Source organism: Condylura cristata, unplaced genomic scaffold, assembly GCF_000260355.1.
Source record: "Condylura cristata isolate star-nosed mole 26May11 unplaced genomic scaffold, ConCri1.0 scaffold00015, whole genome shotgun sequence".
In the NCBI taxonomy this organism is placed as follows: Eukaryota; Metazoa; Chordata; class Mammalia; order Eulipotyphla; family Talpidae; genus Condylura; species Condylura cristata.
Window position 1 is genome coordinate 51,431,138 of NW_004567116.1, and position 15,179 is coordinate 51,446,316.

Here is a 15,179-nt window from a genome sequence, read left to right on the forward strand (position 1 = left end):
AAGAAAAGAAAAGAAAAGAAAAGAAAAGAAAAGAAAAGAAAAGAAAAGAAAAGAAAAGAAAAGAAAAGAAAGAAAGCAACTGGGAAAGCTGAAGCATATGAAAACCCCAGAAGGACAAAAATGGTCAGCTGGTTGATTACTCTGGAGAGGAGCTGGACTGCTGCAGATCCACAGGGGTGATACCAGTGGGAACTATAAGACTTAGCCTTCTCACTACCACTGGGGGCAGGGCAGGGGTCTGGCCCCCACACTGGGAACACCCAGCCTCCTGGCACAGTCAGAGGTAGGACAGCAGAGTTCCTGCCTTGAGAAGTGATTCTCTGATAGGGGAAGCCAGGCAGGGAGTGGCAGCCAGCAAACAACATTCGGCATCAGCCCTAGACAGGTCTCGCCTCTGATACTGAAAGAGACCAGTCTCTGTGTGAACTGGGCACCTAGCCTTTCCCCTGAGTATTACTCAGGCTTTACCCTGAAAGCAAAAATCTGCAAAGTCTACTCCCCCCGACCTTACTAGTCAACAGAGGTGCCACAGTCTGCGCCCAGCTGACCAGCTCCCGCCATTAGCTAAAAACAGTAGGGAGTAACCAAAAGCACTAAAGCAGAAAGGACTTTGCCTGAAAGGGGGAATTATGCCCTCTCCAGGACATTAGCAACCAGCCCCAAGGGGTTAGACAGCCTGCTCTCAACTCCAGCCATTAGCTGAAAATGTCAGGGCATGGCTGGAGGGGAAATCTGCACTCTTTTGGCTTCCCAGGACATTCACCCAGCCATGATGGCTGGGCACTCAGCTCCCTCCATTGGCCAAGGAATGTGGGATGTGGCCAAAGGCCCTGAAACACTCAGTGTTTGCATGAAAGGGGAACTCCGTGCCATTTTTTATTTTTGCTTCCCAGGATATTGTCAGCCAGTTGGGAGGGTTGTGACAGCCTGTGATCAGCAGGAAGGGTGGCATGGCATAGATGCAGCTCGCTGGAGCAGATTGCAGGATCCCCTGCATTAACAGGCAACATACAGCACCTGGCACCACCACTACTAATGCATAGTACCTCATCTGAATTGAAAACCAAGCTGGGAGTGGGAGCACTGCCAAAAGGAGCTGAAAACTCCACAATGTCATCAGGCAACAAAGGGACCACTGCCACCAACAAGAACATCCCTAAGACACCGCAGTGGAAGCACCCAGAAGAAATGCCCACCAATACTAGCAATTCAGTGTCTCAATACATAGAAAGCATTAGGAAACAAATGACATGGAGAAGAAAAAATTCAAATAACCAAGCAAGTCCACAGGGGAAAAATTCACCACAGAAAGATCAGTCACCAGAAATCAACAAAGATTTAGAAGAACTGCTCATCGTGCCAGATACAGAATTTAGAATCAACATGATAAACAAAAAGAAGGTAAAAAAAGAAAAAAAAATATTTGAGACAAATAATTGATGAACTGAAGAATGAAATTGAGACATCAAAAAAGGAGATAAAGGGAATGCAGGATATTAAAAGATCACTGAAGGAAATAAAAATTTCAAGGAAAAGCAAGAAAAAAATAGATAAAACAGAAGAACAAATCAGCACCCTCAAAAACACAGAAATAAAGAGACAAAACAGAAAAAGAAAGAGAATTAAAATGAAAAAGGAATGAAGAAATGCACCAAGAGCTAGCTGACATCATGAGGAAAGGAAATATCAGAATGATAGATATCCCAGAAGGTGAGGAGAAAGGCCAAAGAATTTAGAAAATATTCACAGAGATAATTAAAGAGAACTTCCCTGATATGAAGAGTGCAATGAAAATAGACATACATGAAGTGAGAACAGCACCAAATTACTATAATGAAAGGAGAAATACAGCAATACACATAACAGTAAAGCTATCAAGAATCCAAGACAAGGAAAAGAGAGAGAGAGAATGACAAGAGGGAACAAACAAGTAGCTTATAAAGGAAAACCAATCAAGGTAGTACCAAACTTCCCTGAAGAAACACTGATAGCAAGAGGGACATAGTCAACAAAATCCAAGACATCAAATGCCAGCCAAGTATACATTATCTAGAAAAGCTCTCCTCCATCTATGAAGAAAGAATAAGGACATTCCCAGACAAACATAAAGTCCACAATTTTGTCTAGAATAAACCCCTGCTCCAAAAAATGCTACAAGAAGTCCTTAAGACAAAACCAACATAGGGGTGAATATGAAAAGAACAAAACAAGGAATAAAAACACAAAAAGAAAATCAAAGTGGCAAATGTAGGTACCAATGTATCAGTATTAACTCTAAATGTAAATGTCTTAAATTGAACAATAAAGAGACACAGAGTGGCAGACTGGATTAAAAAACAGGACCCAACCTCCTACTGTCTCCAGGAAACACATTTAACTACAAAAGATAAAAATCGACTGAAAGTAAAAGATGGAAAACAATCTTACAAGCAAGTGGACTATTTACAATAGGGGAGATATGGAATCAACCCGAATGCTCCAAAATAGAAGACTGGATTAAAAAGATGTGGTACATACACAATGGAATACTACTCAGCAATCAAAAAGATAAACTCATGCCTTTTGTGGCAACATGGCTGGAAGGGAAAGTGCTTAGTGAAATAAGACAGAAAAAAAAAGAAAAAAGCAAATGGTAGGAGTGTAAGGTATCAGACAAAGAGAGAGAGTGAAACAGATGTAAAAGAGTAAAAGTGAAAACAATGGACTACAGAACAGAGACTTTTTTTTTTCCTACATCATCTTGTGCTTTTTTCCTTCTCACTTGTAATCCCTGTGGGCATCCCATCACCAAATAACCCGTGTGCCATCACCAATGCACTTCCCTTCCCCCACCATTTTTTATTCCATTACCCAGTCCATGCCCGTAAAATGTCTCTGTTATATAGTTGTTCGTTATTATTATTTTCTCACCTGGTCCTCTATACTCCTGCTATTAGTGAAACCATTTGGTATTTTTCATTTTCTTTTATTCCTTTTCTTTCTGGCTTATTTCACTAAGCATGATCTTCTCCAGCTCCACCCATGTTGCTGCAAAAGGTTGCTGAGTAATATTCCATTATGTATATGTACATCTTTTTAATCCAGTCATCTATGTTTGGGCATTTGGGCTGTTTCCATGTCTTTCCAATTGTAAATAAAGCAGCGATAAACATGGGGATGCAGATATCTTTTTGAATTAGTGCTTCTGTGTCTTTTGGGTAGATACCTAGGAGTGGGATTGCTGGGTCATAGGGAAGCTCCATTTTTGGCAGTTTGAGAAACCTGAAAACAGTTTTTCATAGTGGTTGTACTAGTTTGCATTCCCAACAGCAATGCAGGAGAGTTCCTTTTTCTCCACATCCTCACCAACATTTGTTATTGCTAGTTGTTTTAAGATGTACCATTCTCACTGGTGTGAGGTGGCATCTCATTGTGGTTTTAATTTGCATCTCCTTTATCATAAGTGATGTTGAATATTTTTTCATATGCTTGTTGACCATCTGCATTTCCTTTTTGGAGAAGTGTCTTTTTAGTTCTTTTGCCCATTTTTTTTTATATGGCATTGTTTATTTTTGTTGAGTTTCATCAGTTCTTTGTATATCTCTGTGATCAATCCTTTATCGCTAGTTTTGTGTGAGAAAAATTTTTTCCAATCAATGGGATGTCTGTTTATGTTTACCTCCAGAGACATTTTATGGGGGTAGAAGAGGGAATGGAATCAGAACTGGGATGGAAAGAGTGCAATGGACTGTGGTGATGGCACAGGGGTGAATTGGTGGTGGTAAGCCCATGGGGAGTATAACTGAGATGAAAAAAAAAAAACACACAAAATGAAGAATGATGTAATAAAGATGCTTCACATTGAGAATTTGTTTTGATTTTATATAGCATATGATAGAATCTCTTTAGATTGTACAAGTTCGGGGAGTCTGCAATTAACATATCCAGTATTTGGAGAATCCAGATAAAATGAATTTGCCTTGACAGTTTTCTAGTCATGATATGAAACAAGAGCCATAATAACTTCCAATTTAATATATGCCAAGCATCATGTTTAGCCTTTCATTATTAATGAATATTCAGGAAATGCCATAGAGATTTTGCTATTATCAATATTTTATAAGAAAAAGTCAACCAAAGTTAAGTATGCTAATTATCTAGCCCAAAGTCATATTATTAAGTACTACATCCAAGTTGCAGAGATCCAAAATCCATAGTTTTGTGGGAGGGTAATTTTTTTTTTAATAGATGCATACAGAATTGGTGTATAGGCCATTAAGTGTAGGGGCAGAGAGAGGATTTACTATAGACAGAATGGGGAGCAGATTTACTGACATAACACTGCTGAGGGGAGTAGTGGGTGAAACAGGAGAGGTCTGCCATACAGTGTGGGTCACCTCGCTGCCGTGTCTTTAACTCACACTAAAGCAGGTTTTTTGTTTTTTTCTAGCAGGAGATAATATCATATCTTTAACTTTCCATAATATTAGATGATTTTGTTAGTATGATAAATTTAAATTCAAGTCTTTCCACTGCAATTTTCTTGAAAATATGTTTTTAAGATTTCAGTAAAATTATCTTCTAACTGGCCAATTTTATTTTTGTTTGTTTGTTTTTTGTATTACTGAAAAAACAATGGGATTTTTAGAAATATGAATCTGGGTGCTAAATCAGAGAAAGTGAAAAATAGCTAACAACATGTCTTTCAATGAGTTATGCTTGTGCACATATTTCACATGTGATACAAACTGTGTGATTTTGTGCACTGAATGATATGTCTCCCAAAGATGTTCATTACTGGTCTCCTCAAGTTATGCTATCAGTCTAGGTAAAAAAAAGTGCAAGGCAGTTAGATGTGAGTTCTCCAATGGATCATGGGTTAAGTTATCTAACACCCTACTTGAACAACTGACTGGTGGGTCCTACACTATCATCCTGTTCAAAGGATTTAGTCAACCAAACTGACATAAGGAGTAGTATTAGACAAAAATCATCTTGACTAATAATGTCTTACAGTTTCCTAGAGGTATCTTTTATATGCAATTGGACTGTAAGTCATTTGCACGTGTTCTGGTATACCATAGTACAGACCATGATACAGGACACACATTTTTCCCCTTCAACTCTGCTCCATGAATTTAACCTTTAACAATATTCTAGCTCCCAAACTGGAGTCAGGCTGTAAATGTTCTCTAACCATTCCAGTCTCACTTTTACATGAGTGCAATTTATCCAAACTTTCTGGTGAATTCTCTCTCCTAGAAAGTTTGCAGACCCACACATATTTTGCAGTCTGCAATAGTGCCACTTTTAGGTTATTTTGATCAAAGGTCAGTTAAGGCTATGCAGGTTCATTAGAAACTTACCACTCTGTCAACTATGTAGAAAAATAAAAATTAGGAATTTTAACCAGAATTATGGTTATCAAAAGTAAGTTTTCTATATAAAAGATTTTTCTTTATGGCAGTACAAACATCTAACTACAGATTATGGGTCTTCATCATGTGAATTATCCTTTCTGTCAATGTGATTTCCACTTTTTGCCCCTTAAAGCCTCCAACCCCTATCCCTTTTCTTGCTCAGAAGTTACATGTCTATTTTCCCTTTTCAGCTTTGTAATATATATCTTTGTAGATTTCCAGGTTGTATACACACACACACACATTTACATGCACATACATATAAATTTATATATGTATGCATAAATTTATACATGAATAGAGTAATTATATATACATGAATACATACACAAATAATTGAACTATGAATAATTATATGTATACACATGTATGTGGTTCGTATGTGCATATACATATACTTATATATGTATATACGTATATGTGTGCATATTTAAATATGTATGTACACATATATGTACATACAAATATAGGTTCATGTGTGTATACATATATGTGTCTATATGTATACACATGCATGTGTATACACATATATGTATGTTATATATAATTCGTGCATACATATAAATATATATGTGTAAATCTGTGTATATGTACATATACATACTCATATATATATATGTATATACATATATGTGTATACATACATATATGTGTATACATACATATATGTGTATACATGCATAGCTACATACATACATACATACATACATACATGCATACATACATACACACACATACCTCCTATTAATCTGTTAGGTGTGTTTTTTTTTTTTAACAGAACTGGGGTACAGGCTAGAGGCTCAGAGGGTGAGAGGCTTAACCAGAGACAGAGTGGGGAACAGAACAGGCAGATGGACGAAGTACACTGTTGAAGGGAGCAGCAGGCGGGTCAGGAGAGGTCTGCCATGCCATGTGGTCACCTCCAGGGCGGGCAGGATAGAACTCATGCGGAAGTGGCTTTAGCTTCTCAGAGCAGTGCTTTAACCCGCTGAGACACCAGGGAGGGCCCCCGGTGTTATTTTTTATTCCAAAAGTATGAAAAGTGTTCATATACATAAAGGGGGAACTTTACATATGTCCTCTCTGATAGCACATCATTTAATCTCTCTTTGAGTTATGTTATTTGTATCATATAGTTAGTAATGCATCTCTCGTAGACATAAACTGAGAATTAAATATATTTTAAAAGGTTATGAAATAACCTCTAGTAGGGACTTCACAAAGACAAGGTTTATATGTCCCCATTTTAAGGACAGGCACTGGAATTTAGTACTAGTAAAGAATAAAGTTACCTCTGTTAATTATTATTATGTGGTGGAAGAACAGGAATCCTAAGAATTAGGATTCTTTCATATCTGCCTCTTGGAGAGTTTCAAGTTCAGAAAACATTTTAGCTTCAATGTCACCAATGCCTAAAAATCATTCATTAATTTTCTCTATCTGCAGCCAGGGCACTGTACAGTTTTGATGACAAGCTCACTTCTTCAGAATACCTGAATTGTGTCATTCCTCTCCCAGGTCCAGAGTCAAGAGATATCAACAGTAGGTCAGCACTAAGAACAAGGCCATTTTTTCCATCCTGATACTGATCTACTCTGTTTTTGGCAAAGAGAGATTAGGAGACAAGAGTCCAATTTGGCCCCCACCCAACTAATGTAGAGACACTGGGGTAGATTTATAGATATAGCCAACTACCAGTTTCTGGAGAGAAACAGGTACATACCCAGTAGAGGGGGCAACTTACTTGTTTTGAAACATCAAGGAAATCAATGAAAGGTCCTATCAGGTCAAAAAGAGAGCCTGAGGCCGTGGGGGCAAAAAGTGGCTGGGGTGACCTAGCATGCACTAGTGTATTGTCCAAACTTCACATTCCAAACAATTATGTGTCAAGGCAGGAAATGCCTCCAGCCTGTGGAAGATGAACACAAAATTCCTGCTGTACAGATTGATAGAATGCAGTACAGGCAAGGCTTTGAGGGAGGCCAGCCTTGCAGGAATCTTACATGGGTCTTCCAGAGAAAAGTTACCCATAACCTTCCCAAAAGAAAATGGTACAATCATAAGATACAGTTAAAAGTCCTATTATTGGACTTTTACAGTTAAAAGGCCCATGATGGAGAGAGAGTTGTGTAGCCATTGTGGAATGAGAGCTATATTATGGGGGTAAGCCTGAGCACTCAGGCTCTTAGTGGCTTACCAGTAAAGGTGCAAATATAGTATTTTCTCATATTTATTGTTTTCCAGGGACAAGGGGAGAATCTGTACATCAAAGTGAAAGTTATTAGTCTCTAAAGGCAGAACATGTCCTATATGTACCCACTGGAAGGTCACGGGGAAAAATGGTTGCTGTATAGGAATGTGGGTCATTTTTTAATTAACAATTAGCTTTCTGACCATACCTCTAGAACTCACTCTGTCTCCAAAGTGCTGACTTGGCTAAATATTGTCCAATATCACTTCTGGAGCTATTTTAAGTAATTGGTGAAGTGAGCATAATAGCACCTTTAGAAGACATGAGAATTCTGGGCCTCTATCACACCCATGTACCAGGAGAGGATGGTGATGCAAATGTTCCCAGTTAATATCAAAGAGACTCAGCCAGAGGTGATTCTTCACTTGCCAAGCTGGTAGTATCTGCCAAACCAAAAAAAGGCAGTGTTTTTGTGCATTTATACAGAATAAATTATTCAAAAAGCTCATGTAGGATGAGAACCTGATAAGTGAAGATACTGGGGGAGGATATCTTTGTGGCTTACATAGTCAAAGTCTCAGATAATATCAGGGCCCAATTATTTTCATAGTTAACTAAGAAAGGCTAAGATCTCTGAGATATATATTGACAGTTTCAGGTAACAATCAGTACCTCATACTATGAGTTTTGTTATTTTACCTCCTTAGAGCCAGAGGCTCTTTGTATCAGTTTTCTCTTTTTCAAGAGCTACAGACACTACACCTCAGTCATACAGCTCAACCTGCCAAGGAAACAGATGATGACTAGAACTCAAAGCTCTAAGGAAAAGTTGCATAATCTCATGTTTTCTGAGCTTATCTGGCACCTCAAATATACCAACTATCTCTGACACTTTGCCTGCTGGTCAGTTTCAAAGGGAGAGGTGGTCTGCACAGTTCTTGATCCTGTTGGCAGGGAGGTCCCCACTCCATCTGCTGCACAGAGCATGCTCAACCCTAGGGCTCCAGTCAGCACCCAGGACCATCATCAATTTCCCATGGCCACCCATAGGCCTCTGGGTCACACAAACTACCAGTTCATGCCCCATTATCCAACTTGGCTGCTGAAAGTAGGCTTGATTCCTTGTAAGGGTGAAACACCCTCACCCCACACTTGAAGCCCTTATACATACACATTTTTTGAGAATCAGAAAATGGGAAATTTTGTTTTACAGGGTTTATTTGCAAGCAATTCTTAAGGGTGCTACCCAGCGAACATGTCTGCTAAGCATGCATTGTACATGTAGGTGACAATTAGAATTAACTGTCAAGAGAAGAGAAAAATGACAGGGAAGATAATGTAAAATTTAGATTAGAAGTGTTTATTCTACTTGAATTCAATCCTATACTGCAGCAAGACATGTCACTCTTCCCTCTTATGGAACAGAGCCACCATTAGACCACAGTAAGAGTGAGTCAGCTGGTAAACCCAAACATCCAGAGAAAATAAGAAAATATAAATCATTCACTAACAAGTTATGCGACACACAGATGGCCTAATGAAAATAATTTTCTGTCTTAAAATTTATTTTGGGGACTCTCCCTGGTGGCACAACAGGTTAAAGCACCACATTATGAAATTCTCCAAAGCCGCTGAAGTACGAGTTTGATCCCCAGCCAAGGAGCTGACCCACATGGTATGGCAGACCACTCCTGAACCGCCCATTGCTACCCTCAGCTGTGTATTTCAGTCAATCTGCCTCTTCCGATGCTCATTTTGTCTCTGGTGAATCTTCTAACTGCCCACACACCTGTGGCCTGTACCCCAGTTCTGTAAGCATAAATAAATAAATCTTTAAAAATATTTTCTTTTGGCACGTCAACTATTTCTACAATTGAAAATATCTATGAGGTAGTGTTCTTTTTTAGAATTCAATCATTCAATTGAGTTTAAATAGTATATAATACAAGCAAACAAAAATGATGTTTAAAATAAGGACAAATACCATACAAAACAAACTTGCAAAGTCAAGATCTACTTCAATCTAGTTTGCTAGGCAAACATGTGAAACATTGATAGCATTTCCAGATAAGCACAATTTTCATTTTTCAATTTTATTTCAATAAATATGGAAAATGAATTGTTGACCTGAGAAAAAGGTTAATTTCTGAAGTAAATGCCTGATGAGACTAAGACAGGCAAAATGTCAAACTATTTAAACAAAGATAGATGTACTTGTACAATTTCTTTCTTTGCCATACTTTCCTTTGTTTTCATGTTATCAATTTCATGGTATGGATATAGAGAAATGGAAACCTGTCTTACAGCCATCAGAACTAAAGCTTTTGACTACAGTGAATATGAAAATTGCTTCATGATCCAGTGGAAACCCCATACTTAGGGTTTTACTTGTCAATTACCTTGCTTGCAATAAAACCTTGCTTCATAAAACCTTATGAAGAAATGAGAGCATGATGTGTATTGATGACAGCTGTGTCCTAAAAAGTGAGATCTCCATTTTATATCCCATGAGAACCAGTCATGACAAGGCATTTTTACTTCACTTTAGCAGCAGCCCACACAAACATTAAATGAAATAGGAATCTGGACTATATTATACTTGTCTATTATCACTGTTGATAAACTAGCTATAGATTAATCTGTTCCATATTAGCTCAGATTTGCCACGTTTATTATCAAAATAGAATGTCGGCCCTCCCTGGTGGCGCAGCGGGTTAAAGCACAGCACTGAGAAGCTTAAGCCACTTCTGCATGAGTTTGATTCCCACCTGCCAGGAAGGAGATCCACAGGGTGTGGCAGACCTCTCCTGACCCGCCCACTGCTCCCCTCAGCAGTGTACTTCATCAATCTGCCTGTTCTGCTCCCTGCTCTGTCTCTGGTGAACCCTCTCACCTTCCGCATCTCTGGCCTGTACCCCAGTTCTGTATGAATAAATAATCTTTAAAAAAATAGAATATCATTAATCTTTTTACTATATAGCTTCTGATATTTTCTAATAATTTGACACTTCCATGTTTCTTCTATCCCTTAAGTATAGATTCATTTTGGCATGTTTTTATAAGTACATATTTTCAAGAAGCAAACTCACATTGAAAATTAAAACCATAACAAATGTTAATATACAGTAGTGTTTACCTGACACATTCCATGTTCAAGGCTTTATTCTATATGCTTGCATCTAGTATTTCATCTAAATTCACAACATATTCATGAACAAGTATTTTTTTTAATGACAATATTATATAGGGGAAGTTAATAGCAAAAAAAGATGAAGTAATGTGGCCAAAGTTTCCACGTGTATAACCTGACCGATCAATTAGATTTGAAAGTGAGGCCCAATCCTATTATGACCCCATCCTATATCTCAGCACTCTAACAAGTATTTTTTTTTCTATCTTTCATGATAATCTGTTCAATTTTATTTGCAAATCTTAAGTATATACTTAAATATGTGGTTCCTGTTTTGTTACCTTTGTTAGTAACTGAAATAACATATTAATCTGTGGGCCATCCCTGGTGGCACAACAGGTTAAGATGCAGCACAACAAGTTAGCCATAGCCTTTCAGTGCAAGTTCAATCCCTGCCTGGGAGGTGACCCACATGGTATGGCAGACCTCTCCTGACCCAACCACTGCTTCCCTCAGCAGTATCGAAAGGCCTATTCTGCTCTTCACTCTGTCTCTGTGGAAGTCTTTCACCACCCCTGCAACTCTGGCTTGTACGTATAAATATTTAACATATATATATATATATATATATATATATATATATATATATATATATATATATATATATATATGCCTACATACACACACACACACACACATATAAATCCCCATCACCAATGGCTAATATTAAATAGATTACAGTTATTTCCTACTGTGAGATATTATATACACTTATTAAAAAATGAAGTATATACAAGTATAGTAACATAGAAAGTTTTAATAATATATCACTAAATGAAAAGAGGAAAGAATAAAGCAAAAGATTCAGCCAATATCCCATCACCTATGTATGTTAAACTACACACACACATGAAAATATCTGGAAGAACAGATTTCAAAGTCAGGAGAAAATAATGAGAAGTGTGGAAAATAAAGAACTGTTTCCATTACAGTCTATGTACTTATAAATAATTATTAATGACCATTATGTTTTTCATTTCACATTCTTAAATTTATTTTCCCTTTCCTCCCCCAAATTTAGCCTGAATACCAATTACACTAGATGTTCACTTTTCTAAATATGGCATGAATTTTCTTAAATGTCCACCTCCATCCAGTGTATCCTCCTCCTTTAATTTACTCTCTAAAGAAAACATACAGGTTTGTATTAGTTACATACTTCATGAAAAAATAACTGCAATATCCAGGGATTTTTTTTATTGAATCAACACAATATAACAAATCTTAAACATATTGGTTCCTGAATTCCAAAGTGTCAAAAAAAATAATAAAAGTTATGTAGCTTTTAAACATATGCCCATTTATTTGTGAAAGATGGCTTACTTAATCATTAAGGATATTGTCACAGTTCAATATTTTGAAGAATAAAGTAGGCTACACAAAATAAAGCAAAGATGTATTTCACTTTTAAACATTTAAAAATCAAAAATATTTCTTACCATTGTCAAGGTAAAGGGATGATTTTCTAACGCAGACACACTTGGACAATGTAGAATAATATACTAAAAAGCAACAGACATAATTTTTTAAATGACCAAGGAGGAAGCCCAAATATCCCAATGTACTGTCTAGCAATTTTCAAACATAACAGGCATAAAAAGTTTTTTTTTTTTTTGTAAATTGCTGAATTCTGACTCACCTGGCCTGGTCTTGCTTTAAAATTTTCTTTGACCATTTGGATTTCCATAACATCTGAGGGATGACTTATTACTGAGGTGATGGTGACTGGTTTATTGCTCCGGATACACCTATAAAGTCTTTCAGCACAATAAAGGCACAAAGGTCCAGAAATCCAAAGCCAAGTCTATGAAGAATTTTTTAAATATACTTTAAGTAATATTTGGAAATATAAATTTATACAAAATTGTATATCCTGCCCAATTGTTTATTTTACATTTTATAGAAACCTTTAGTCTGCACTTTAAATAATAAAATGTATGAAAAATGAATGAAATTAGCAGATGCTCATTATAACACAGTCAAGCATATCTCAAATTTAAAATAACAGAGAAAGTAATGTCAACATTCTACCCTAAAACCACTGCCCCAAATAACTATAGTAACAATAAGCATGCATTGTTTCATATATTTTGTCTGTAAAACAAATATATTACATATAACTACAAAAATACTTATCTGGAGAAGGGAAATTAGATGCTCAAGTAAATCTGAAATGATTTTAGTAAAAGTGGGTCAATCTAATGTTTATTAAAAATGTTTTATATTTTAATGGACATAATATAGTATATATGCACAATATAAACATAGATAGTGTATTCATACTGTAAATCATGTACATATATTTAAATACAGGGTATAAAACATGTTGCTTAAACTTAGTTTTAAATAATATATGAATAGAAAATAACATTTAGAATTTGGAAACCATGAAATGTGTATAATTTTTATGCTAGATAGTAGCCTGACACTAAGGTAAACGCAGATTCTGGAAAATGAGGAAATTTATGAGGCTGAGCTGCAATTCACACTATAATTCCCTCATCACTTGAAGGCACTCAAATCAAATTTCTTTTGATAAACACTCTTTAAACCTTATATACATGCAAACAGATAATATCCCTTCCTTACATTCAGATGGTACTCTGTGAAGAGTCGGGACTGCAAGATGAATACTAAGATGCAGCATGCTGCTAACTTTAGGGCAAATAACATACATTTTGAGTTTCAGGTATCACATAAGAAAAACATGAGTTCAAATATCTGCCCTGTCTAACGTATAACATTGAGTAAAGCCCAAAAAAGTTTGAAAAATTGACTAATAGAGATTATTGCTAAAGACAAGACTAAAATATTAATTCTAAATTATCTACAAATTCATTCCATCTTTAGACTCCTTTTTCTTCTCTTCATAAAACATCCAACAGCACTATTCACTGCTTCCCTGCTATGCATAGAGTACACTATGTGATTCCCATTTCAGCAGCTGCAGTTCCCAAAGCCTCAAGGTAAGATTGGGGCTTCAAAACCATGCTTAAATGTTGATAGATTATGAGAACATAAATCTAGCATGGACTATCAAAAACAAAGAGTTAACCTGACCTGTGGAAAGTTAGCTTGGAACATGGGTTCTTCCATACAAATCTTCACAAATGTGTTCTGGTTAAGTTCATCTGCTTTTGAAAATCCTCCAGGGAAAGATTCATGAAAATGTGTAGAAAGATTCTCTGATGAGTGAATATTCTGATAGCGGGTTCCATTAAGATGTATGCAGCCAGGAGGGTGAGTATCTAAGTTAACCTGATACTTCAGCAGCCCTCTGAGAGTAAATTAAGGAGAAAAATAAAGCCAGGAAAAAAAAAAAAGTTTAAAATCATGGCATAAAGCATGGAAATGTAAACTTGTTAATTGTTATATTTAGATAGATGTGTCTTTAATATGGAAGTAAGCCAAAAAGTTTAAAACCACTAAACAATCTACTAGACATTCCTACAGTTCTCAACTGAATACAAACTGAAATAATGAGTAGCTTTACTAGATTTTCAAATAAAAGGAAAGGTATGAGGATCATATTTTATCAGGACTAAATAAAACCACCTTTGCTGATTAATTGAGAAATATGCAATCATTATAGTAAGAGAACTGAATGCTCACATCTCCTATAAGCTCAAACCATAGGTTTGAGCTCTTGGTTTATTTTATTTATGTAAAATTAATATACACAAATCAGATCCTAAATATATTTAATTTTCAGTTTCTCCCTACCAAGAATGAAAGATAGAACTTAAAATAATAACAACTCATTTTAATTAATCTATGTTGTGTCACTCTAAAATAAACCATTAAACCTTATGTGTTTTGTAGTTTTTATTAATGACTAACATTATTTTACTCCCTTGAGCTTATTTTTCTAGAATACAGTTTTCCCTCCCCTCAGATGCAGTAACCATATTTTTCCTACTACCAGAACACAAACAGTATTCAATCATAACTCAGAGTTTTTCCCCTCCCTGTTTTCTCTCTGCTTCTCTTTTCTCCCTTCCCCTTTACCTCCTGTTCACAATGCCTCAAATTATGATCAACTAACCTTCAAGGAATAATTTGAAAGTTTGTCTGATACACTGATTTTTTTTTGTTCGTTTGTTTGTTTGTTTGTTTTTGATATTTCACACATAAGTGAAACATTCTGATATTTATCTTTCTCCTTCTGGCTTATGTAACTTAGGATAATACCCTCTAGTTTCACGCAGGGTGTACTGACTTCTTATTTTAGAAAGCTTGCCTTTTCATTGAAAGTAATAGTATTCATATTGCATTTCAGTGCTTTCTCATTATAGTTATAATTTGACTAATCTGACATCTCAGTTTCCAAATCTTCCTTGTATTAGCTTTGTCAAGGGTATCAAAGTCACTCTTTGTTGGAATACTTGTATTTAAAGTT

General features: G+C 36.2%; 1 protein-coding gene across 3 annotated transcripts in view; it reads right to left on the reverse strand.

The window, feature by feature from the left end:
* The window catches only part of NOX4 (NADPH oxidase 4), a 165,239-nt gene that overhangs the window by 79,334 nt on the left and 70,726 nt on the right, over positions 1-15,179 (reverse strand). For all 3 annotated transcript variants that reach the window (XM_004683286.1, XM_012725242.1, XM_004683285.2), the window contains 3 exons: positions 13,841-14,057; positions 12,420-12,584; positions 12,220-12,282 (listed from right to left, as the gene is read on the reverse strand). In XM_004683286.1, coding sequence (XP_004683343.1) covers positions 12,220-12,282; positions 12,420-12,584; positions 13,841-14,057 — 445 coding nt within the window. The remainder of the gene's footprint in view (positions 1-12,219; positions 12,283-12,419; positions 12,585-13,840; positions 14,058-15,179) is intronic.